The 24,260-nt window shown below is 43.6% G+C and overlaps 1 protein-coding gene and 1 long non-coding RNA gene across 4 annotated transcripts in view; one reads left to right on the top strand and one right to left on the bottom strand.

Moving 5' to 3' along the window:
• The window catches only part of PCYT1B (phosphate cytidylyltransferase 1B, choline), a 29,644-nt gene that overhangs the window by 575 nt on the left and 4,809 nt on the right, over positions 1-24,260 (top strand). For 2 of the 3 annotated variants that reach the window (XM_082769164.1, XM_082769165.1), the window contains exons 2-7: positions 9,358-9,457; positions 11,520-11,636; positions 14,810-14,961; positions 15,586-15,664; positions 18,816-18,958; positions 21,111-21,299. In XM_082769164.1, coding sequence (XP_082625290.1) covers positions 9,358-9,457; positions 11,520-11,636; positions 14,810-14,961; positions 15,586-15,664; positions 18,816-18,958; positions 21,111-21,299 — 780 coding nt within the window. Of the gene's footprint in view, positions 1-9,357; positions 9,458-11,519; positions 11,637-14,809; positions 14,962-15,585; positions 15,665-18,749; positions 18,959-21,110; positions 21,300-24,260 lie in introns of all 3 variants that reach the window. The other variant, XM_082769163.1, reaches the window with a different exon arrangement.
• Positions 168-23,033, bottom strand: LOC309882280. Its single transcript, XR_014318259.1, has 2 exons — positions 22,898-23,033; positions 168-384 (listed from the first exon to the last, which is right to left on the bottom strand). It is a non-coding gene; the product is annotated as an uncharacterized lncRNA (long non-coding RNA).

Genomic DNA, 24,260 nt, shown 5'->3' with positions numbered 1-24,260 from the left:
ACAGCTTGGGCACGGGGAATCGGCGCACCCCGCTCCCGGGATCAGTCTTGGTGCTAATTAAAGCGTGCTTAAAATCCGGGCTTTGGTAATTAAGCTCAGCGCGGTAGTCGAGACATTTAACGTGGCGAGGAATAGCAGCGCTCGGTGGAGTTGACCTAAATTGACGCTTTCTGCTCGCTAGTGGTATAATTGGAGTGAACTTTAAAGAAAAGTCTGTAATTTGTTCAAGGGATGCTTTTTTGGAGCTTTCCAGTGGGAGTTTGGAGTTGGCTCACGTGCCGTTCCTGCGGGGTGTCCATACACGCGAGGATTTCCCTGTCAAAAGCCGAGGTGTAGCAGCCCGTCTGAACACATCACCCCGCGCAGTCTGACGCTTTAAAAGACCTGAAAGGAAGAAGTGACAACATGATGCCAGTATTTATGGTATCACCTGTTCCAGTATAACTCCTGTGGAAATTAGGGTGACAGCTCGAGCACACGAGTAAAGCAGGGATTCATTACAGTGTGTTAGATCTTCATGGGTACCCGTAAATTCATAACGGGCAGCAGAGACGTTCAGCTGAATCAAGACTTATGGAAAAAGTGTCCTTATAAAGTGATATGTTGTCAGCCAGCAGATATACATTGTCTTCAGGAAAAAAAAAAAATAAACTGAAGTTTAATGGGATCTACCTGACTTGGTTAGGGTGTAAGGAATGTTGCAGACAAGTGCAGTCAAGTTCCCCTTAACAAAGCCGTGTCTCAAGTGGGAAGAATCCAGGGCTGTGTCCAGAAGAGTTAATCACAGCTCTGCGGATGTGGAGTAGTAGTGGGAGTTTAAAGCTCCCATCAGACGCTTTTAAATATTTTCAGCACATCTTCTGATCCCAATCCTTTGAAGTCAGCATGCTCAGTGGTGGATCACTGGACAAGTCACATACTTGATCCATATATCTGAAAGAGCAGTATGTCTCGGTTAACGTTTTAGTATCGGCCTGTTCTGCGGAACCACAGGATGGTACCTCAGGGCGATACCAGTCTGGCATTTACAGAGGACTTTTTGATGCTTCTCTTTGGTTATTACACGGCTCTAAAATGAGTTATCTGGGCCTCCAAGTTCTTAGTATATGCTTGTATTTAGGAAGCTCTCTGTGTTAAAAGAGGATAAATTTACGAAGGAGCCCAGATTTGAAAAGACGAAAAAGGCATTAGGTTTTTGTTTGTTTGTTTGTTTTTTTAAACAGTTGTTGTCCACTTCATTGAAAAAGGAATTATTTATTTAAAGCCTTAGAACTGTGAATATTTTTAATGGATATCTGTCGCTAGGTCCTCTGATTTTAGGCTATGGAGTCTGCTAGCTTGGCAGGAAGTGTCACAGTAGGACTAAGGAAAACCCCTGTATCCTTCAATGAGCAGGAAAACAGGGCACATTGAAGGCAAATCTCAGGTAAGTTTCAATGTGTATCGAAGGCTGATGTTTTCCAGTGTGTAGTACTGTTGTGATATAAATTGCCATTAATTTTTTCCCAAGACACTCTTTGGGTTTTCTTAACTGACTAGGGCATTAACGAGCAGTCTTGCTTCAGTCAATTCCCCCAATCCACCTTTCACTCAGTCTTTGCCTTCCTTATGTTCTCAATGTCCATGTATTTGGAGGCCAGGAAAATCTCTTGTAGAGTGACCCACGTGTCCTAGTCTCAGTGCACCACAGAGAAACAGATCAACTAGAGCCTCCAGCTTTGTCCCTAATGGTGATTTGAATAGTTTTGTGGTCAAGAGAAAAAACAGATAGCATTTTACCAGTCCTGGTCTGCATAGTTCTGCTTTTACCCATTTCTTGTCTGGACCAAACTGCTGGGTTAGGCCACTTTTCAATCTATCACTGTCCAATCACTTTTTTTCTTTTTTTAATGAGCATTGCTTCTGCTGCTTAGCCACTGGGATATCCATGGTTCAGTCGCAGGAGCCTTCATTATTTTAACTGCATTGTTTTTAAACGTTGCTCCTGGTCGTATCATGACATACATTCAAGATATGGAAGTTGCCCCCATGTAACTTTAAGGGTCGCAGACCACTGATAGGCTCCAGATCTCGGTGTGGGAATCCCCTGAAGGTTTGCCTGTGTCTACCTATACTGAAAAGGCCTGGAAGTGAGGCAGGCCCTTAGTCTAAGTGGATGGCAGAGATACCGAAGGAGGAAATACAAGAGAGGAAGTATAAAGCCCTCTGAAAATAAAAAGGCAAGTCCCTTGGGGTCAAGAGTTTGACTTCGGTCACACAAAAACCTCCGCGTGGGTAGCTCGCTGAGGGGTCAGTGTGCACCTTGAGAATTGCTAATCCTCAACCCGCAGTAAAGAAACAGACATTTCAACACCCCACGTTGTTCATCAGGACTATGCCAGGTAGTGTCTTTCACAAAAAGAAACAATGGCAATTTATAAGTACAGTGCTGCAAATAAAGCAAAACCGAATACACATCGAAACTTACCTGAAAACAAACTTCAGAACCTACTGCTTGGCCTCATCCTTCCCTTCAACATACAGAGAGCTTCTTTTCCTCATATTTCATGTCTCTGTCATCCAACATAGGCCTCAGTGAGAAGATCTGGGAAAGTACTGCTGGGACCTGAGCGCCAATATAATAGTCTCAAAATTGGCTGAGGCCCTTAGGGTTAGTTAGGTCGGTTAAGGGAATGAAGTACACTGAAATGGATGTTTCCATGGCAGTACCTAGCTCGTTGTGCCTTGGTCTAATGTGAGCTTACGCCCCAATGAGGAATAAAGGCCTTTCTGTGATGTGCAGGGGAGGTTAGGCACAAAAAGCACCCGAATTAGCCAAGGTGAACCACAGGGGAGGAGAGGGCATAGGCAGGTGGGTGGCTGGTGGGCCTGTGCCTGCTGGGTGGGATGTTGGTGGGTACAGGGCCAGGAAGGAATTTAGCAGCTGTTCTCAGGACTTTAGGGTCGGTCTGCCCGAGGTCATGGCTATGTGATGTCCGTGCTGCCATAGCAAGCCGGGTCCCGTTTGCCTGTGCAGCCAGGGACACCAGCACCCTGTGTGGAAGTACTGTGCTGGGTTTTTCTGCCTAACATCATTGCTGTGAAGGCAGCAGGACTAGCTGGAGACTTAGGAGCTATCCATATGGCAGATAAAGCATGTTCTGCCAAGGCACTATAAGCATCGGGGCTATTTGAGGTTCACCCTGGCAATCCCAGCAACTGCTCACGAACCTGGGCTTACTTCTGTTGCCTTGTCTTGAGATTCAGAGGCTACAGACTGTTATGATTCAGTAGGAATTAGGCACCAGATACCTTGGGGCCAGTATATTGCAGTAATTTGGAGAATGAGACGCAGGAACACTTGAAGATCACAGCTTCCATGTCATTTTAGGTAGCAGCTGCTTTACCTATTTCTTTATTTTTTTATTTTTATTTTTTTTTTAAGAAATGACAGTGAAATAGAGGTGTCATTAGACTCCGCTAGACAGTTTTCTTATTGCTGCTGTTAAGCAATGAAATGTTAAGCACAACATTTGAAATAATTGCAAGTAAAACCTGCGTGCCTTGGCTCTTTCTATTTTCATCCCTGGATGCCTCACCTCGTTTTTATTTGCAAACAGTGTTTTGACAGGGTCTGATGCATCCTTTTGGAATTATTTCAGATATTGTACTTCCATGAGCCATATATATTCGTATTATTTTTCATGTATGACTAACAGATATATGCAGTTTTAACCAGAGGAGCTAATGCCAAATTTAGGGGCTTTTATTGTGTTTACAAAAGTGTCCCATGTGTCTGTTTTCTCTCACCTGATGTTAATTCTTAGGGGGTCTGCCATCTGTTTACTTCAAATTGGAACTAAGCATAAATATGTAAGTAAAAAGCCTGACATTAGAGGAACCCAGGATGACTTTATTTGCCCAAATATCTTTTAGTTCCTTTACAAGCTTGGTGTCTGCTCTGGTAAATTTTACTTTTTGTAAATGTTGGCTATTACACAAAAGTGCAAACTCTTAAAAATGCCCAATATGGTTCACACTTGGGAGCACGTAGCAGTCTTTGCCATGCTTAAAAAATAACTTTAAAAATGGCCTGTAGGCACTAGAAATCTGCTGTGATGTGCCTTTTGCTGCATCAAAGAACATCTCATCAGTACACACTCCAAAATGCTATAGTCTCTGCAAAAACACATTGCGACCTGTATTGGTCAGGTCACAAACCTACAGATGTGCTTTTTTGCAGGATTCACAGATGACCTGTAAACACAGGGAGCAAGCATTACACTCTGTGCATTGTATTCCTTGCTTGCAAATACATATCTTCGATACTATTTTAGAAGCAGCTTTATTAGCAGAATGTTACCAAGTTCTATAAGCTGTGCTGTTGTCGCTACTATGAAGGTTTGTATTGTATCTTTAAGTAGAAAACCAATGTGAATGGTTTCTCTGCTCTCTCCCCCAAAATGTATTCAAATTATAACATAACATATGTAAGAAATGTAAGAAGAAAGCCAACACTACAGATACAGGAATTACATGTAGTGTATAGCCACACATCTAGAGTCCTGTGCCAGTGCAGCTGGAACTGTGCGCTTACACATTTGTTCCCAGGTAATCTGCCTTCCTTCCCTACGCACACACAGGCAGAAGGCTTACAGTGAAAAAGCTCTTGTGAAAGGCACGGGATACATCAGAGATCTGTTACAAAAGTGCACTGCGCTTCCTGCAGGAACATAGATCATCCCAGGATGCTTTTGTGTTCCAGCTGGGGAACTGCGGAGAATACTTGCCTTGTGCTGGGGAAAAAGTCTTTTAGTTCTTTTTTTTTTTCCCCCCAACGTAGCACTATTTTGAGTGATGATTTATATGAAGAAGCTACCCTACGTCTGACTTGAAAGAATTGATAAAGTATCTTTATGTAGAAGCGCAAGCAGGGGTTGAAATTGGGCCAAGTTCTCCCAATATCTCAGCTATAGCTCGAGTGATTTCAGGAGATTAAGCCTTGCCTATATTAAACCTGAAGTTTTATGTATGCTTTCTTTGCTCTATTTTTTGTTACATCCACCTCTCAGAGTCAGCAGAGCTGTTGGAGAACAAGCCAAGTTTTCTTCTGTTTCATGCGTTCATACCGGAACTGTTCGTCTGTGAAAAGTTCACCTTGAGGCACCCACTGATAACATTCAATTGCAACTTCCTTGCTCATAAATTTACCTGTTTGGACCAAAGTTACTAAAGGTCACAAATCCATCAGACAGTGGGATTTCCATTTCTCATACCGTTCACTCCCGAACCTCTAAGAGAAGACCTGGGTAGTCCTTCAGAGAGTGTTTCCACTTGCAAAGGGTGTTCGTGCTTCAGAAACTCAGCAGGCGTTTTTAGTTCCCCTTAAAGAGTTGCAGTAGCATTTTGCTCTTAACAAATGCTCCTTAAAACTGATGTCAGCGTTTCCTGCTCTGTAATTACTGTTTGCCAACATCAGGAGCAGGTTCCCAAAATAATCTTTCCTCATATCAGTAGACCTTCCCCACGTGATTTGTTCCAGTGAAATCAGTTATCTGTTTTAAATACTGCCTCGCAGACGAAAGGAGATTACAGCATCATACCTCCCACAGCATTTGCCTGCCAGTTTAATTATTTTATAAGCACAGGCCCTACAAAACTTTGCCTGGATAGCTGTACTGCTTCAAGATCTGAAGTGTTACTGGCAAAACCTTCGATGATGTATAGCTGTTCTCTCCATCCAGAGAATGCCCTTTTTGCCTGTTTTTGTTGTGCAGTGAACAAGGTAGTGTAGCTGTCTTAATCAAATAAATAAAAAAGTAGCTCCTTCTATTAGCACATGTTGCATGCAATTACCCTGCAGGCAGAATTATAATGGCAGGTGCAGTATTATGTAGATGGGTCTATGTTTGCCCCTTCTCAAAAATATTTCTGTCTTGTTGCTGTGTAAAAAGAAAAAGAAATACAGAAAACAAACAAACACAACTAGTTATTCCTATTACAGACTGCAAACAAAAGAAGGTGTGAAGGTGCTCATGCTTTTTAAGTGTCATTTCAGTGGTTTGACTCCTGTTCCTCTACAAAACACCTTCCACTTAGTTTTAAGTCCTGTGGGAACATAAGCTTTTAATATTTATATTGCTGAATTGCAGCTAAGTTAAATGGTTACAGTAGCCTGAGAGGCTGTGAGGAGGGATAATAAAAAGGCAGCATCAAGATACACCTGAAAATGAGCTACTTCCATCCGTCATATAGGATTTCTTCGTAAAGTGTCCTGGCCACAGAACCAGCTCAGCTGGGGAGTGCTGCCTACCGCACTGCACTCTGCTCTTACTGACTCATGTATCTGGGGAATGCAAAGGCGTTACTGTGTGCAGATGAAGCTTCGAGGCATTCTTCAGCATGGAAAAAAGTGACCGAGGGGAGAAAAGAGAGAGGACTGTGAAATGGTGAAAGATGGGGAATAGGTGACTGTGGAAGAATTTGCTAAAGCTTCCAGTGCAAGAATATCAAATAATCCAAGCAAGAGGCAGGTGCTGAGCAATCAAAACGAGATAATTCATCACTGAACTCACACTGAGGCTGTAGAACAGCCTGCATCGCACTATCATGCTACAGGGTGATGCAGATCTCAGAAGCCTACTTTGGTCCAAAATGCAAGGGTGATTTGGCTTGCTTGGCTGATCACAAAATGTAAGTGTCCAGAAAATAATAAAGGCACAGATGAAGGGAAAAGTCTGTCAGATGAAGACAGAAGGACATTTGCACAAAGTCTTTGTCTACCCCTCTGATTATTGGCAGAACTATAGCAAACTTCTAACAGTACTTTAATGGATTAACTGAAATGAAAAGGCTGCTATATGGATTACTTGCTCTCTTCACCCAATTCCAGTTATTACTGACAAGAAACTGGGAAGAATATGAGTAATTATATCAAGGCAGAAAGATGTTTGATAAATGATTTCTGGGTTTTGATCATTTCTTGAAATATTTTGTCTTATGCTCTGGTAGACAAACCAATCCTGTAATATTTTACTCACCAGACGTTTTTGTTAAGCTCTGCGGCAACTTTTCTGGGCCAAAGACAATGAAATAATATTGGATGTACCAATTGGGAGCTATTGCTGTGTCTCACTTGATCCGTCAGCACACCATAGTTATGTATTTCTCCGTCTACGCATTCTCTCGTTGACAGAACTTGGCTGATTTTAATTTACCGTGTGTAATGCATTTTAATATCCAGTGACTGAGAGGCCAGAGAGCAGTGGAAATATTGACGAGTGTGGCTCTAAGCCCTTGGCCGTAAAGTGAGCGGTAATGATGAGTATTTACAAAAACGGGATCGAGGGGAAGCTAACAGTGGTAGTTCTCCATTTAGTGGGGACCACAAGGAAAATCTTGGTGTTGCACGGGCGTTTACACGGACAAAAAGCACTACAGTGTTTGCCTAGTCAAAAAAAAAAATAAATCTTGCTGCGAACCAGGCCTATTTTCTTCAAATAATCTCCAAGGCAACGGCCTCTACCAAGCTAGGATCTGATTACCAGTTGCAGGCCCCAGACCATAGCCATTATTGTTTTAACATTTCTGCCTTCCTCTTTATCCCAGCGTGAACCAGGTGGTGCGGGCTGTTGTGTAACTTGACCTTGCTTGGAGATAAAAAGACAGGTTAGCACTCAGGGATCACAAAGACAGAAGCAAAAAGACGGTATTTAGAAAATAAAGAAAGGAGCTCACACTGTATGATTATGTGCAATGCTCGACGCTGTGCTACGTGGGTGGCCAGCCAAACACTTCCCTCCCGTGAAGCCCAAGCAGAGATGTGGAGCTTGCCGTGGATTCTCAATTTTAGCCTTGTCTGTGCGGAGACACTGTGATTTTCAGCACTAATGTATTAAAGTTACCTTGGATGATTTCCTGTAGCTCTTGAGCTTGCAAAGAAAGGAAGGAAAGATCGAAGAAAAATAAAAGAATTATATATAAAGGTTGAGTGCTTTTGGGGAACAGATTGACTAGTAAATCCCAAAGCAGAAAGAGCTGACAGTGAATCTCAGAGGTCGCTTTTTGCTGTTGTTTTAATACTATTCTCTGAGCTTACCGTGCAACAAGCCAGTGAGCCCAGAGGACAGCAGCAATTAGGCAATACATGTATTTGGGTTAACATGTCTCAGGGATGCTAAAGAAAATAAATGCTTGGTGATCAAGTGTTCAGCATCTGAAAGCTGAAGAAGTGGTAAATAAGAGGGAAGAGAGATTCTGTTACTATCAACCCTGGGTGCACAAACTGATAGTGACAAACGTGTCTTGTATAAATGGTGACTGTCAAAACCAAGCCAAACCACTGGTGCAAGGTCACCAGGTCCCAGCTGTATCATGGTGGAGGCAAAGTAAGTGAAGTATTTCCCTCGGCTTGTCTTAACCACCACCTCATTTCTCAAAAACAAAGCAGCCCAAATCTCAGCTAATGATAGCTTGTTTTTTTTGTGATTCCATAAAGATTTCAAGCCTAGAGCAGGAGAAGCATTTTTTTTTTCATATCAGACCATATGGCAGATAATAAATATCTGAGATTCTTATTGCTGATAACTTCCTACAGAGGCATGGGCAGAAAAAGTAATGTCTGTAGCCAGGTTTCCTGACAGATAATACCACGTCATTCTTCACACGTCCTCACTCTCTCTGTAATATCTTTAGGTTATAAGCTCTTCAGAGCAAGGACCCTCGTGGTGCTCTGATCGCGGAGCATTTTAGTACTGTTACAGTACATGTTGGAGTAGAGAAAGGAATTGCAGCTCAGCTTGCTTTTAGCTAGGTGGGACTTCTGGTTGCGGTCTTGGCTTTATCTTGAACGGCTCCTCAAAATTGCCTAAGGTTCTGATTAGAAACACAATAAAACAGCTTGTGGTCCCAGTCATCTGTCCTGATGTTTTGTCAGTGGAAGGAACTGGTGCTTGTGAGGAGATGGCCTGTTTATAGCATTCTAAATCCCGATTAGTTTTTCCAGCTGTGATTTCCACATAGGAGGATACATCTTGTATCTTGGGCCTTTGGACTTGTTGAGACCAAAGCAAAGATTAAATTGCTTGGACAAATAACCATCAGACCTGACTTTGTCCTGCAAACAGAGCAAGTATGTACCTGCTCTCAATTCACATCGCTTGAGCTTCTCAAGACAGGCAATGAATTGGGTTGTATTTAGAAAGCCCTATTGTCGTCATATTTCATACTGTATGAATTGTATATGCTGAAGGGTGACCAGAAAGCAAAAGTCCCCATGGAACAAGCCAGCATTAAGCCTGGTTACAACACAGTTGAATGGTTCTTTTTTGACTATTCGATGGAAAAACAAATTGACCTTGTGTTTTCCCCCCCTTCCAGACTCTGACGGCACCTGCCCCATTTGCAGATGAAACGAGCTGTCAGTGCCGAGCACCCCACGAGAAGCTAACCATTGCACAAGCCCGCCTGGGAACACCAGGTATGTGTGGAGAGCTACATCAGCAGGACCATGGGCACTCCCAAACCACAGGCTCTCCCTTACAGCCCTGTATCAATACTCACTTTTGCCTTCCGTTTGGAAGCAGAAAGGCCAGCCTGGTATCTGGTGCTATTAGCTAATGGGGAAGGAACAAGTAACTAGAGGACCGTTGTCTTCAGCAGGAGAAACAACAAGGGGAAATGTTTCAAGTTAGAGTTTGATGTTTCATGGGTGTCTGCATGTTGGTCAAAAGGAAGGCTTGCCAGCCTGCTCCAGACAGCCTAAAAATTGTGTTGATTAATGGCTACTTTGGGGATTCTTCACATGCTGCCTATGTATGCTGGAAAATGTCTTCTTTCACTCATGTTCTTGTTGACCACATCAGACCTTAAGTGGCCTTAAAGGCCATTTGCCCTTTGCAAAGAAACCATGCCCAATTTCTGAACTCTGTCTAGACATTTTTGCCAGACTTATCTCTGTGATCGGGCTTGGGGAACAGAATGATTTCACAGAAAGTCCCAAATACGTAAAGTACAGTCCGTGAATGTTGGATCTTTGTTGTTATTATCTCTGCTGTCCTTTTGCTTGGAGGTGGCTATTATGTGGCACTGTGGTGGTTTTACTCAGCTGAGCAGCTGAGCTCCACCATGATCAGTAAAATTTATTAACTCTTACAAGCTAGAGCAGTGAGAAACTTAAAGCAAATTAAAAACACCTTCCCCTCCATCCACGCTCTTCTATGTCCCCCCCCAGGTGGTGCAGGGGAACTGGGGATGGCAGCTGTGGTCAGTGCCTGATGCTTCGTCTCTGCTGCCCCTTCGTGGTCACTACAGGGTCCATCCCCCAGGAGCAAACTGATCCAGCACGGGTCCCCCACTGCCTGGGTGGGCGGCAGCTCCCCACAGACCCCCTGCTCCTGCGTGGGCTCCTCTCCACGGGCTGCAGCTCTGGCCTGGGGCCTGCTCCTGCGGGGGCTCTCCATGGGCCGCAGCCTCCTCCAGGCCACATCCACCTGCTCCACGGGGGCTCCTCCACCCACGGGGGGGCTGCAGCGTGGAGATCTGCTCCATGTGGGACCCATGGGCTGCAGGGGGACAGCCTGCTCCACCAGGGGCCTCTCCACTGCCCACAGGGGAACTGCTGCTGCCTGCCTGGAGCACCTCCTGCCCTCCTGCTGCACTCACCTGGGGGCTGCAGGGCTGGTTCCCACTCCTCTCTCCCAGCTGCACAGCAGTTTTTTTTTTTCCCCTTTCTTAAATCTGCTCTCACAGAGGCACAAACAACATCACTTACTGGCTCTGCTCTGGCCAGCAGTGGATACCTTTGGAGCTGTCTGAAACAGGCCCTTATCTGACATGGGGCAGTCTTTGGTTTCTTCTCACAGAGGCCACCCCTGCAGCCTCCACTACAAAAACCTTGCCACATAAACCCGCTACACACCGTTGTCAGGTCTGTCATTTGGTAAAGCAAGTTTTACCTTTTCTGTCTGAAGACTGCTGCTGAAAATTTCATGCAGAAAGAAAGAGTTACAAGGGTGACAGCAGGTGGATGGTGAAAAAAAAAAAAGATAGACTCATTGATGAGAAAAAGAGATCTTGGGGGAAATATTAAAAAAGGGTAATGAAGTGTTTATGTGGAGGCTGTGGAAAAAAAGAAAGACACAGACCAGAGTGGAGAAGTGAGGTGATAGGAAAAAAAAAAAAAAAGGAAAATTTTCAAAAAATCCAGAAGGCAGAACTAACTAGAAAAGCTGAGGGAAAAGAACAAGACATATGGTGGAACTCTGAATGAGACAGGAAGATGACATTTTTTCTAAATTAAAATACAGGGATGATCGATGATAATAAATAGGCTAAGTCTGAGAGAAAACAGCAGAGAGCACAGAGAAGGAGAAGTTATAAGCAGCATAAAACACTGGAAGTTCACCCACAGTGTATTTTGAATATCAGAGCGGGGGTAAATCTCCACAGTGATCTTATCTGGGAACAAAAACTTGTCCAGTAGAATTAAGTGCAACTTGTTTTGGGTCTGGAAAATCACTATTGTGTTTCTTTCTTTACAGTTGACAGACCTGTCAGAGTGTATGCAGATGGGATATTTGACCTCTTCCACTCTGGCCATGCTAGAGCTCTTATGCAAGCCAAAACTCTATTCCCAAATAGCTACTTATTAGTAGGAGGTAAGATCAGAGTTATTTCTTGCACTGGAGTTTTGTTTCTATGCTTCAGCATAAGCGTTATTGCTGTGCTCTCACCCCCAGCTGGTTATGCACTATGACTTTGAATGCTGCTTTCACTCTGGGGGCTTTCTATAGGTGATTTGCCTTGACTTATGTCTTATAATTGAATCAATTAAAGTAAAAGTCAAATTCTGCCCTCAGCAGCACAGGCACAATTCCCATTCTAGTTAAAGCAGGTGCCTGCATGACTCTGAGCTTAGAATAGCTCCATATGAATAATTTACCTTTTTCAGTTATTCACTCAAAATTGTTCAAAGATGGAGATGAGTGAATGAGATCAACCACTCATTTATTTCTGGCTCTTCAGTCCTTCTGACAGTCAGACACAGCCCACGTCCCCTGGCTGCTGGGTCAGTACTGTGTCTGCAGGCCCAACCTTCAACATCAGCAGAGAAGCTAAATTCAGACCGTTATCATTGGAGACCTAAATGTAGGTTATGATTTGAACATATTTTTCAGCTTATAAGTGTCCCCAGGCAGGTTACTTTCTTTTCATATTTTTTTTCCACAACTATCTGCTTTTTTGCTGTGCAGCTTGCTAACAGATGCTCAGCAGTTGGTATATGCTAGAGAAGTCACCGGAGGGAGAGTGACTGTTTCCTGCTTAGCTGGCTGTGCACACGCTGCTCTCGTGAGGCCTCATGAACATGCATTTCAGTTCCAACTTCCCTGCACCTTTGGGTTTGAGATAGGTCTCTCATAAACATTGCACAGCAACATTCAGCTGCTTCTCAAACGCTTACAGAAATGATGATAAAGAGAATGTGAATGCAACCTTCAGACACTTTATAAATACATGATTTTGTGTCTTTGTCCCAAATCAGTTAAAAGGAAGGCAAAAAAGACCTAACACAGGAAAAAGGCAAAATCTCCGCATAAACACAATCTTACATTTTACTGTTAAGTTTATGAATGGTGGCAATTCAGATGGAGCTTCCTGGGAGGGAAACAACATCCCCTTGTTGTGAAGGAAAAATTTAGGACTCCTGTTCTCTCCGGAGACAGGTATCTTGCAGAAGAAGCATGTGGAGGTGCAAAAGAATGAGGCTTAAAAAAAATGATGGTTATGTAGATTTTGTTCTTATTTTTAAAGGGAGGGAAGTGGAGTCATGGATCTGGGAAGGAGCTTTGGGGCAAAAGTCTAGCTCCTTTGAATTTCCTGGCATAGCTCCACTTTGCCCTTTATTTTTGGAGTGAAGGACAAAGCAGCCAGCACTCATCAATACCTTTTCCCAGCAATGCACTGTATCTTAGCATGTTTATAAAATGGGCATTTTTCCACACCCACATACAATTTGTGCTGCAAAAGCACTGGTGTCATACATGTTGGTTGGCACCACAACCAATCCCTTTTATTTCTTATTGTGAAAATAATTATTTGGAGCTAAGTTTTTTTTTTTTTTTTTGTAAAGATATTTATACCTTCTCAAATCAGTCATTAGAGCAGGATGACAGGATCAAAAGGAAATACAGACATATTGTGTCTGCACTGTACATGAATAAATAGTAACCAAAGATCGAAATCAAACCTTTCTACTGAATTCAAGCAAAAATTACTGTTTTCCAATAATTTTAGCAGACCCTTTCTTCCAGAGGAGAGTAGCTTTAGGATGATATAAAGTGTGTAAAGAAATATAAATACAATCTCAGAAGGGATGTTTCTACTGCAAATGCTTTGATCTCCATTAAATTTCTTGTCAGCAGGCATCAAAAATGACATAATAGGATAGAGTAGCATTTAGCTAGCTGAAATACATATATATTATTACCTGACTGAATTTTGCACAAACTCCAGGGCTATCTAAACCCTCCTACATTTTTCCTGCTTTAAAGGCCCTTCATTACCATCACAGCAAGAACATCCATTTTAGATCTCAAAAGAGGCTGCGCCTTTGTCAGAGCCTTGTCTGATAGGTTGATGTTTTCAAATTAGAAAGAAGCAGCAGCTGCAGGGCTGCTATCACACCCTCCTGCAGCACTAATAATGTTGCATTTATCATTTGTCAAGCACATTTACCGTTTGTCCAGGTGTCGCAGGAAAGTGAGACCCAAAGGCGTGGGTTCGACCTGTGGTGATGGTATCAAACTATTCCACCTGGGGCATCAAATGGCTATTGTAGCTGTAATGCCAGACAGTTACAGCTCCAGGGACAGGCCACTGCCTCTCCTGCAACATTATGTGGGTAGAAGGATAACAGCCAGCTTTTATAGTCCCCCAGTAATGCAGACGTTGCCTCCCTCTCAATTTAAAAGCAGTATGTGATACGGTGTTGGTACATCCAGAGTTAAAGATGCAGGATGCCTGGGCTTTTAACTCTGTTCTTTGCACAAGAGCACATCATAGCGTCTTCCAGTCCTTTCCATGAGGTTTCCTTCTGCAATTTCCCATTTGATCGTGGCACAAGCCTTACTTCTCTTTCTATGAACTCTGCTGAACTCAAAGCTAAATTCAGAGACAGACTCCTATAAAAACTGCCCCGGCTTACTTTCTATCAGTGTTTATTTAGTGAGAAACTTTTCTGCTATGATTTAGAGCTGTGTAGGCAAATTAATCATTTAGAACTTTGTTCGTGTAAGAGCAAACATTTTTACTGTGCAGGTGGTTGAACACTGGAACAGGACACCCAGAAATGCTGTGGGGTCTCCATCTCTGGGACGTGGCCCTGAGAAACCTGTTGTAGTTGACCCAGCTGTGAGGAGGGGGTTGGGTTATGTGATGTCCTGGTACCTTCCTGCCTCAACCATTTTGTGATACATGAGGTTTGTCAGCACTGTGTGGTTGCTGACACTGCACTTTCTGTTTATTTTTAAAACATTGTCCAAAATCCCCCCTTGTAGTGGGATTCACTTGCCTCAGCGTGCATGTACAGCACCCCTTGAGATGTCCTGCAGTATCTCACTCAGGCTCTGACTGCAGTTTAGAAAGGAAGGAGCTGCCATAAATCTCTGGTTGTACCTGCCAACCCTGTGCAGAACTCAATTCTTAGATGCCCTGGAGCTACCTAAAATTGTAATAACCAAGTGCTTAATGCAATTAGCAGGAAATAATAAATGGCTGGTCAAGCAATTTCTGCAGCGCGTGGAGCCATTTTGTTGATACTTCCATATTTTAGTTTGCAGTGATGATTTAACTCATAAGTTCAAAGGCTTCACTGTGATGAACGAAACTGAGAGATACGAAGCCCTCAGGCACTGTCGCTATGTGGATGAGGTCATCAGAGATGCGCCCTGGACGCTGACACCGGAGTTTCTTGAAAAACATAAGGTGCGTTCCTCCCTTGTCCCTCCCTCCCCTGTACAGACGGACAGTTGAAGATAACAGCAAGCCTGTGAACCTGTATCAGCTGGAGTAAATTATTTAATTCAGTTAGCTCCAGTCACTGAAATCAGTTACGCTGCATTGCTTGCCTTAGCCTTTGTCAGAAAAAGCTGTATTTCTCTTGCCGTTTTTTTCTCAGTGTGCTGGGGTGATTTCTCGGAATGCCGGGATGGTTTCTGAATGGCAAAACAGCACTAAAGAGTCGTCCGTAAATTGACATTCAGGAAAGGAGATCATGAGGAGATCAGTAAAGTTATCCTGTCATGACCGAAGCCCTGTTAAAGTCCTGGATTAGAGGCACATTTCCCATTAATGTCAACAGGTGCAATAATTGGCCAGGAATACATAAAAATACAGCATGTCCTCTAAAAGGCATGTCCTCTAACTGATCACAGAACATAGTAGTTTTAGGCCTAAATCTAGTGCAATATTCTAGGTGATGGCTTTAGGATGAGAAAGTCGAAAGCAAGTCAGATGAAGTCAAGAAAAGAGTTGATCCTCCACAACGACCCCTCACTGAACCAAAATTCAGTGATGGTGGCATGTGATTCTTCTTCTGTTCACTGGCAGATTGACTTTGTAGCCCACGATGACATCCCGTACTCCTCTGCTGGCTCAGATGATGTATACAAGCACATAAAGGAGGCAGGTAAGGGCAGCTTCACACTACTAGCACCTTTCTTTTCAGCCTTGGCTCAAACTCTTTTACTGCCTTTTGACCACAACTGCTGAGAAAGAAGCAGCAGAGATAATACTGCATTCTCGTACACCCTCACAGTAGGTATTGCTGGCATCAGCAGAAAGATTCACTTTGCAAAATCACAATGTCCTTGGCTGAATTCTTGCCATAACCCCAGGAAACCATTCAAGTCTATCAAAAAGGGGCCCCATCTTTTTCTTTTTTTCTTTTCTTCTTTTTTTATTTAACTGATTTTAGGTTGCTCAACTAAGATCTCTGAACTAATAAAAATGAGTTCAGTTCCCACAGCAGCCCAGCCAATTGCAGTTGTTGGTAACCACAAACTGATGACTCCTTGACACAGAACAGCCTTTATTACGGGAAGGCACACCATCAGCCTTCAGGAGTCATTAGGATCCACTTGTGATTTGCACTGAGGGTTCTTTTCACGACACTGGCAGATGGTTTAAATGAGTGCCAGAGTAATTAATTGGCATGACCATTTAGCTATTTGGTTGACTACAGTATTACACTGAATGTGAACATGCTGAAGTCATCAGGAGTTTGTCTCTCTTTGGTTCATGGAAGCTGAATTAAATCTGAGGAGACCATGTTTAGCCACATTTGCAGGCAGCAGCTATCCCAGCACAGTGACCAGTGCAGGAGTAGGAACTGGTCATTCCTTTCTTCTGCTGCTCCCTGGAGGTGCTGCTTTGACCACGGGGGAATCCATCCTCTTCCAGGTCTACAAGAACGTGTTTTGGGCGCTTAAAAGAATTCCAGAGCAAATCTGCCTGCTGATAGTTTGCAGTGCAAAGTGACATTCCCAAGCTATACGATGACAGCAGTAGGCCAGGTATTGACCCAAGCTAAAAGCATAAGCTTTTTATAGCAGCAGTTCTTGATCGTTTTCCAAACGCAAACATCGCTGTAGTGTCAGACTCACAACCCTCCTTTGGGAACTGCTTTTGCTACAGCTTCAGAGCCAGCACCAGCTTCCTTTACTAGGCAATGGGACAAACATACCTCTGGTAAGGACAGGTCACCGAGGGACACACAGAATGCGTGCTGGCTGGGAAGCTATTTTGACTTAGACCTATAAGGTGCCGAGCTAACAGTACAACAGAACAGGCGCCCTTGGTGTCACTCTGTTGTTATCAAACTGAGCTGGAGCATGCCCAAACCTGGCACATCTTCCTCTGCTGTTGTTAGGAATGGGTCTAATGCACGTGCATCCTTATGAGGAACTCAAACTTTGCACAACAAAACATGAACTTACAGCCTCAGAGACGTGTTCTGTCCTGTCTGTCACTGCAGGATGCTGGAGAAGTGCTTCAACCTTATATGACTGAAATTTGTTAGATGTAAAATGGGAATAATGTAACTTGTGAAGGGTTTTGAGTTCGAGTGACAGTAGTCCTGACACTCCAGAACAATATTATGACAGTAATGAATTTCCTGTAGGGTATTTTGTTTTAAATAGACCAATGCTGTGGATGCATTTGTGCTTTTTCCTCAGTTCCATTACTCTCATTTTCCCACATTGAGTAGTTAGCAAGCAGAAAAGCAAATGGGAAATGTGGAGCTCTTTGTGTAGATTCCCATGCACTACTAGTTCCCTGTATCTAGTCAATGGGTGGGAGAGCATATGGACAACTGGGAGCTGTGCAGTGGTGTGCTGCCTAAACCTCTGTACATTTGTAAACAATTAGGTTTGAAAACATCAATCAGTCTAACACATGGAGCCAATGAAAGCAAAATCAGTGACTAAAGGTGATGTTCTCACATGTGGCTTTGTCCACTTACTGGAAAACAATTCAGCACTTGGCTTAGCAAGGGTAGGGTTTGGGTTTTCTTAATGAATTCTTGTAGCTCCTGTCGATAAAGGTTTTTGGCTTAAAGTGGGTTCCAAAAATAGTTTCCTGAGTGACTACTGCATGCCTGAAAAGCGTGATCAGGGAACAGGGAACCCTCTCTGCTCATGATTAAAACAATCTATTTTTGAGCAGAATAAGTAATTAGAGATCATAAAGAGAAGGTATCACTTATCATTTAGTCGCAGGAGGCTGCTAAGTTTCTTGATTCTTTCACCAGTTCTTTTTCTAACCCTGTGAAATTGGCTAGCAGTGCCTGCCTACTTCCAGTGAATGTGTGAAGACGGATTTGTCAATAGCTATAGCATCCTTTTAAGGCAAGGCACTTTTTTTTTTTTTTTTAAATCTTAAGTCTTAACTTATCTCTCTCTCATCAGCAGTTTAATTTTGCAATTACATGTAAGTGATAGCAGTAATTTTGATAGCCCTAAATAACTACTAAAACAAGGTGAGCTAGTATTCTATTATTATTGCCTTTGTGACTTGCTTCAACAGGTTAAGTGAGCCTGCCTTGAAGAGGAGCAATATATTGCTCAGCTGCGTTGAGGAAAATCACGCAGTATTAATAAATTGACAGTTGAATTAGTTGGAAAGGGAGAGCGATTATCCAACCCCTTAACATGGCCAGGTGTACATGAAATGGGCTGTCGAAACTGGTGGCCTCAGTCCCCACAGTGTGTATAGCCACGTTTGCTCACACCACCATTACTTGCCCTGTGCCTGTTACAAGCTATCAGCATTTCCTGGGTGTTTTCCTTTTCCTGTAATGCAGAGTATACATCTTCTACCTGAAGGTGCTCCGTGGCTTTGGCCAGTGGTTTGTTTTACCACTCAGCAGAACAAAGCCTGTCAGATGGTGCAACACAGAAATGGAGTGGAGAGTGGCAATACGCTGGAGAGCCCAAACAGCCTTTCAGTAGCGTGAGTGGAGGCCAACTGCTCCCCCCAGCCTTTTAGATAAGGTTAAATAGGGGCTGGCTCAGGAGCCAGTCTGGCTTCCTGCATCACAACTGACACCGTGCAAGTTTTAGCCTTTCCGCAGGCTGAGGGGAAACGAACCATGTAGCAACCTAGTGCCTTCTCTAAGCTCACACGTGAGGGAGAGAAAATAAGCTAGGAGGAAGATGGCCAGAATTGCAAATGTCTTGACTATGGTTAGGCGTTTTTGTATCCATTCTCAGCTACCTGCCACAGTGCCCGGTCCTGCCGTGCTTTCCCAGCTGGCTTTCTTTTCCCACTTTGCTCAGGGATGTTCGTACCGACGCAGAGAACTGAGGGCATCTCCACGTCAGATATCATCACAAGGATCGTCCGCGACTACGACGTCTATGCCCGACGCAACCTCCAACGGGGATACACCGCCAAAGAGCTGAACGTTAGTTTTATAAACGTGAGTACACTCATCCTGTCGCTTCTGAAACAGCCTCTCGTAGGACCCCAAATGTAGCATACAGGCTAAGACAGTGTTTTAAAAATAGAAGGCAGAGCCGTGAAGAACTTCACTTAAAAGGAATTGGTAAGCTGAGGATAGTTTTAATTACTCCTATTAATTAGCAGCTTCATTTCCATCTTACACTTTCACATTGGTAACAAAGTTGCTGCTCCCTGTTCTCCTGACATAATAACATAGTAGGAAGAAAATAAGTCCCCAGCTGCAGTCTTCTCGGACACTGACCCAAGAGATGATCTGTTTCTCTATTCCCATCGTGAGAAGGCAGCACAGAAAGCGAAGATTCTGATATCCAAACTTTCTCGACAAAGAGACAAGATAAAAACAAAAACAACCGAGACAAGAGATGACTAGAGGAAGCTAAAATGGATTTTAAAACACAAGGAAGTATGTCGGGAAGCTAATGCTTAAATGATGCTGAAGAGATCAGAAGACACAATACGTAGCACAATAGGTAGGGCAAGAGTGCTCTTTGAAAGGATTTCTCAGAAAAATTATTAGCTCAAGTTATGCAGCTTCCACATACAGAACCGCACCTTGCCCTCCCATAAAGTAGCAGGAATGAAAGTTTCCCTCCATTTTCTGTTCCAAGTCCCAACTTCAAGTCCCTACATTACTGAAATCTTTGTTGTGATAGGGCGAGGTCATAGGAGGCATCCCCTCTTCTCTGGGGCTGGGAAATCCCCTTGTGAAGGACTAAATTGTGTCACGTCACTAGGATTTTATTTTTCTTATTTTGAAGTCTGGCAGATAAATGACAGTACACAGGGCATAAGTATTTATTTCACTGCACTTCTTTTTGGTCTTCTACACCTCTAAACAATCCTGCTCCAAATATTCCACCCATTAAGGTTCACTATTGCAAATATCCCTTAAATTAGGGCATGCTGGATGCCTTGGTGGGTCTTAAAGTTACTTTTTAACTACTGTTACTAGATACTGTTACACATCTTAGGCTTCTAACACTCAAAAACACTGATGTTTTCTGAAGTCCCTCCTGACATTGGTTATTTAGCTTATATATTCGAGTGCGGAAATACTACTTTTCACCAGAAGCATTTTGTGTTTCAAAATAAAAAATGAGATTTCACCAAGACAATAAAGTGTTGGTTTCCTAGGTGAAGGAAGGCTTGGTTACTTACTAGGTACAAAATGAGTTAAGTTTCTTTAGATTTCATTGATTTGTTTGGCTTTGTGGCCTGCAAAGATCTTTTTTTTCTAGTGATTTATGAGCTCCCATCCCCATCCCCCCTCCAGCAATAAACAGTATATATTTTGAAAGTAAAGGGTCAATTAAATGAAGATTGCAGGAAATTAAAAGCTGGTAGTGAGTCGTGCTGCTATGAAGATCATACTATCTTCAGGGGCACAGCTTGGGGTAGTTTTGTATACTGTACGTCTGTGGAGCACGGAAGCATTTCAGAGCAAAAAACCTTTAAGCATTGAAGTGTTTTAGAAGCTTGGCCAGGTGAGAGCATCCCAACATTATCTTCTCTTTTCCTCTCTGTCTGTGCTACCGAGCAATTCGGAGTTTGTTCTCTTTTATCCTAAGTTTCCTGGGCACAGGCCTATGCCCATCTTTCTGTTGTAGTCAGAAGCTCCTGTATTTGCCAGGCTCGGAGGTGAACAGAGTTTTCCTTCTGCTCTGCAGCAATCTGACCAAAGAGGCATTTGGGACCAGGTCAACATCCAGGCTGGCAAGGCTGCAGTGGGATGCATTTGCTAGGGAGCACAGGGGGGTTTGCCTTTTGCTTGCTACAAAGTTTGAGCTGTTAATTTCTTCTCACTTGTGTCCTTAACAAGGTTCACAAAATTTTCAAATTTTCAACTTTGCATTCACTTTGCAAATACGTAAAGAGTCGCATAGTGGAATAAAGATAGTAATCACGTAAAACATTATTTCCAGTATGTACTTCCTGCACTTCATTACACATACATTAAATTTGTGTATATAAATACAATGTGAGAACAGTTAAACAGGGCCATATGCATTACGATACATTAATGAGATTTGTTTTCTTCTTCTGTACTTTCGGTGCCTAATTATTCCCAAATCCCTATGTATTAATCTCTGTCCACACTTTTAAAACAGGAAAAGAAATACCGCTTTCAAAACCAAGTGGACAAAATGAAAGAAAAAGTAAAGAACGTGGAAGAAAAATCAAAAGAATTTGTTAACAAGGTGGAAGAGAAGAGCCATGACCTCATTCAGAAATGGGAAGAAAAGTCCAGGGAATTTATCGGCAACTTTTTAGAGCTGTTTGGACCTGATGGAGCTTTGGTAGGTGTTCTGCCATCCCCGGAAATCTGAATGTTGTTTTTATTACTATTTTTTATCCCCCTATAACACAGATCAAGAGCAAATTCTTTTGCTGTAGTCTTTGTTTCAAAAGCCAGCACAGCAGACTAGTGCCAGACCTGCTTGTTGGATCCAATAATGCATGCCAGTACTGCAGCACGAGGATTTGCCGTGTCTGTTGCTCCTTTGGGACAACTTCTGTCTTTAATGTTTATAGATTATTTTTTTTTACCAGGGTGATGCCTTGCTGTCAAATAAGTTGCAGTGCTGGGTATGATGCTGCATTCAGTAGTGCTGCCTAACAGCCACGTACTAGCAAACAGGCTGATGCTGTCTGTTTTCCGTGGTAGAACTAAACGGGCCCACACAGACGTCAGACAGAAATTATTCACTGAAGGTGGTGAGGGAAACAGCAACACTGAAAAGTTGAGTTGTTCCATTTATTCTCTGCATTCAGCAATAGAAGATGACATTTTCTAACCTTCAAAACTGCCAATGTAAAGTTCTGAGAAATGATTTTACATGGCTAGTGGCCAGGGTCACCCGACTGACTGCAGAGAAGTGTCAGGTAGAAGTGAAGCACTTCTGAAGGTGTCCATGGTAAGTGCTAGTGCCCCAGTGCCCATTTACCAAAGATTTGCAGGGCTTTGGTAGGGCAGCTGAGAGGCTGGGACACTATCATTCTGGGGAGAAGCCCAAAGGCCTTACCTGATCAAACTAAAATCAGGCAGCGAGTGGCGAGTTGGTGACAATCCAGAGCCCCAGAAGAGTCCTGGCCCCCTTTTTTCATTTCTTACAGCCTGTCAGACATGCAGCAGCTTTATTTTATTGTAACACTTCCCGTGCTAGCTTGAAACCAGCAGCAAAGCTTAATTTGAATGCAGAGGTTGCCATTGGTTTGTACAGAACTTCTCAGCCTTCTTGCTGGGTGTTGGTCCTTTCCCAACATGCGCTCCGTGCAGGTGTTTCCTGGTGAAAATCCCAGGCCCCAGCCAAACCCCTTGAGACAGGCACGATCTCAGATGTGTTGTTTTGGCTCCAAGCTCCAAGTGAGGCTTTAGCTTGGCCTCAGGAAATGTGTGGGAGCTGGGAGGAGAGCAGCAAGCCATGCAGAGAAAACTGAGGGGAGAAGAGTAAGAACTAGACAAATACTGAGCAGAACAGCAGGATGCTTCAGAGGGGCTTTTTCACACCACGGTGTGCAGCCAGGCAGCTCCCTCCTCACTTGAGAGCAAACCCTCTGCAAGAGAATTGTGCACAGCTTTAACTGCTTATGGATTACAGTTTGAGACAAAATGTCAACAGAGGCAGCAAGCCAGAAACAAACAGTTTAGGACTGGCGTGAAGCAGATACTATTAGCTTTAAAAAGCCAACACAGCCACGATGTTCTCTCACCTTACTTTTATCAGTCTGTACTCCAACAACACAGCATTGTGAATAGCACGCTGTGTTGGAAGGATCTCAGCAGAGCCTCTGCTTATAAACAAACCCTCGGCATTTTAGCAAATTGTTCACTAGTGGTATCATTTTCCTTTGGAAAGTGAAGGCTGTGAACTCTTGGTGACTAGCCCAGGTTTACCTGCACTGACCACATCCACACGAAGAGGGTGGTGGTTGCCAGTCAGCGTTCCCGATGTGGAGACGGTCCGATGGCCGCAGGTGCTGAACAAACAGAGTGCTGACAGGTTGTGGGAAGGCCACAGGGGGTGAGATGAGCCTGGTTGTGCAGAGAGAAAAGAATTGCAAAGCCTTGATGCTATTACCTCGCTCCACCCCCTCAAAAACACACACTGAGGACATTAAAAAGCCCTTTAGTGATAAATATTTTATGGAATTCAACTTATTAGAGAGAAGCTGCTCTGTGAAGGTCTTCTGAGGGGATGCTGGGTGTTTTCTGAGTTAGTGTCCGCATCACAAAGTAGGAAAGCTGATGCAATCAGAGACCTTTGCCAAGAAAAAGCCTGGGAGTGAAAGGAGTGAAATCTCCTTGTACTCTCGCAGGAAAAGCATCCGTGACAGCGAGCTGAAAGGTGTTGTGGCTTTTTTAAAGCAGTTTGAGCCTTGCAGCAGGAAAGACTTTTAAAATACTGATAACTTGCTATTAGTGTCAAAACTGTTATTAACATTAATTTGCCATATCACAGTTAGTTAGATGTTGCTTTTAATGTTGACATTAAAAGTACAGGAATCGTTATGGGCATGCTAGCTTCCTAGATCAGCAATTTGCATCCCATTAATAAGCTATTATTATTTCACCAATAGTCATTAGAATACGCTTTATGCTGGGATCAATTTTCTAAAAGTGGGGGCCACGCAACCCACACAAAACCAGCAGCTTCTGGGAAAGGTCAGAACATCAGTTTCCGAGCTGACAAGACGTATGCAACGCCTTCATAGCCTAGCCCACCTGTACAAGTCTCGGTGTGTGCCTGTCTGGGCGAGTCACGGAGGTGTCAGAAACAACAGCAATTAACGTGGCGTGAAACCTCTGCTCTGGTGTGAGAGCAGCACGGCACAGCCTGGGCCCTCCTGGTCGACACGGAGTGCCGCGGGACTGAGCTCAGCTCATGTCAGACATTCAGGAGCAGACGGCTGCACTTGAGATCAGTGGAGAGAAAGCAGAGCTTACAGGACAGGGCTTCTGCACCGGTCTTCCCCCAGAACGAAGCAGGAAGGTGGGGTGCTCCCTTACAGCCCGGGGCACAGCCAAGGGGGCTACAGAGAGCAGAGCCAGGGCAGTGCCCGGCGGGGCTGGGCTGCTCCCATCGCCAGCACCAGTACTGTCCAGTGAAGCACTGCAGGGTCACTGAGCTTCCTGACACAGCTGGGAGGGGGCAGGGACAGGAGGGAGACAAAACGTTTTGCTTGGCCAGGATAAAGAAATATTTCATATCAAAGGCCATGCTTTTGGGGAGGGATATTTTCAGGGAGAGGATGAAACG

The sequence above is a fragment of the Aythya marila genome (assembly GCF_965140915.1).
Source record: "Aythya marila genome assembly, chromosome: 1".
Classification (NCBI taxonomy): domain Eukaryota; kingdom Metazoa; phylum Chordata; class Aves; order Anseriformes; family Anatidae; genus Aythya; species Aythya marila.
The sequence above is the reverse complement of the archived record's forward strand: the minus strand, read 5'-3'. Positions and strand labels throughout refer to the sequence as shown.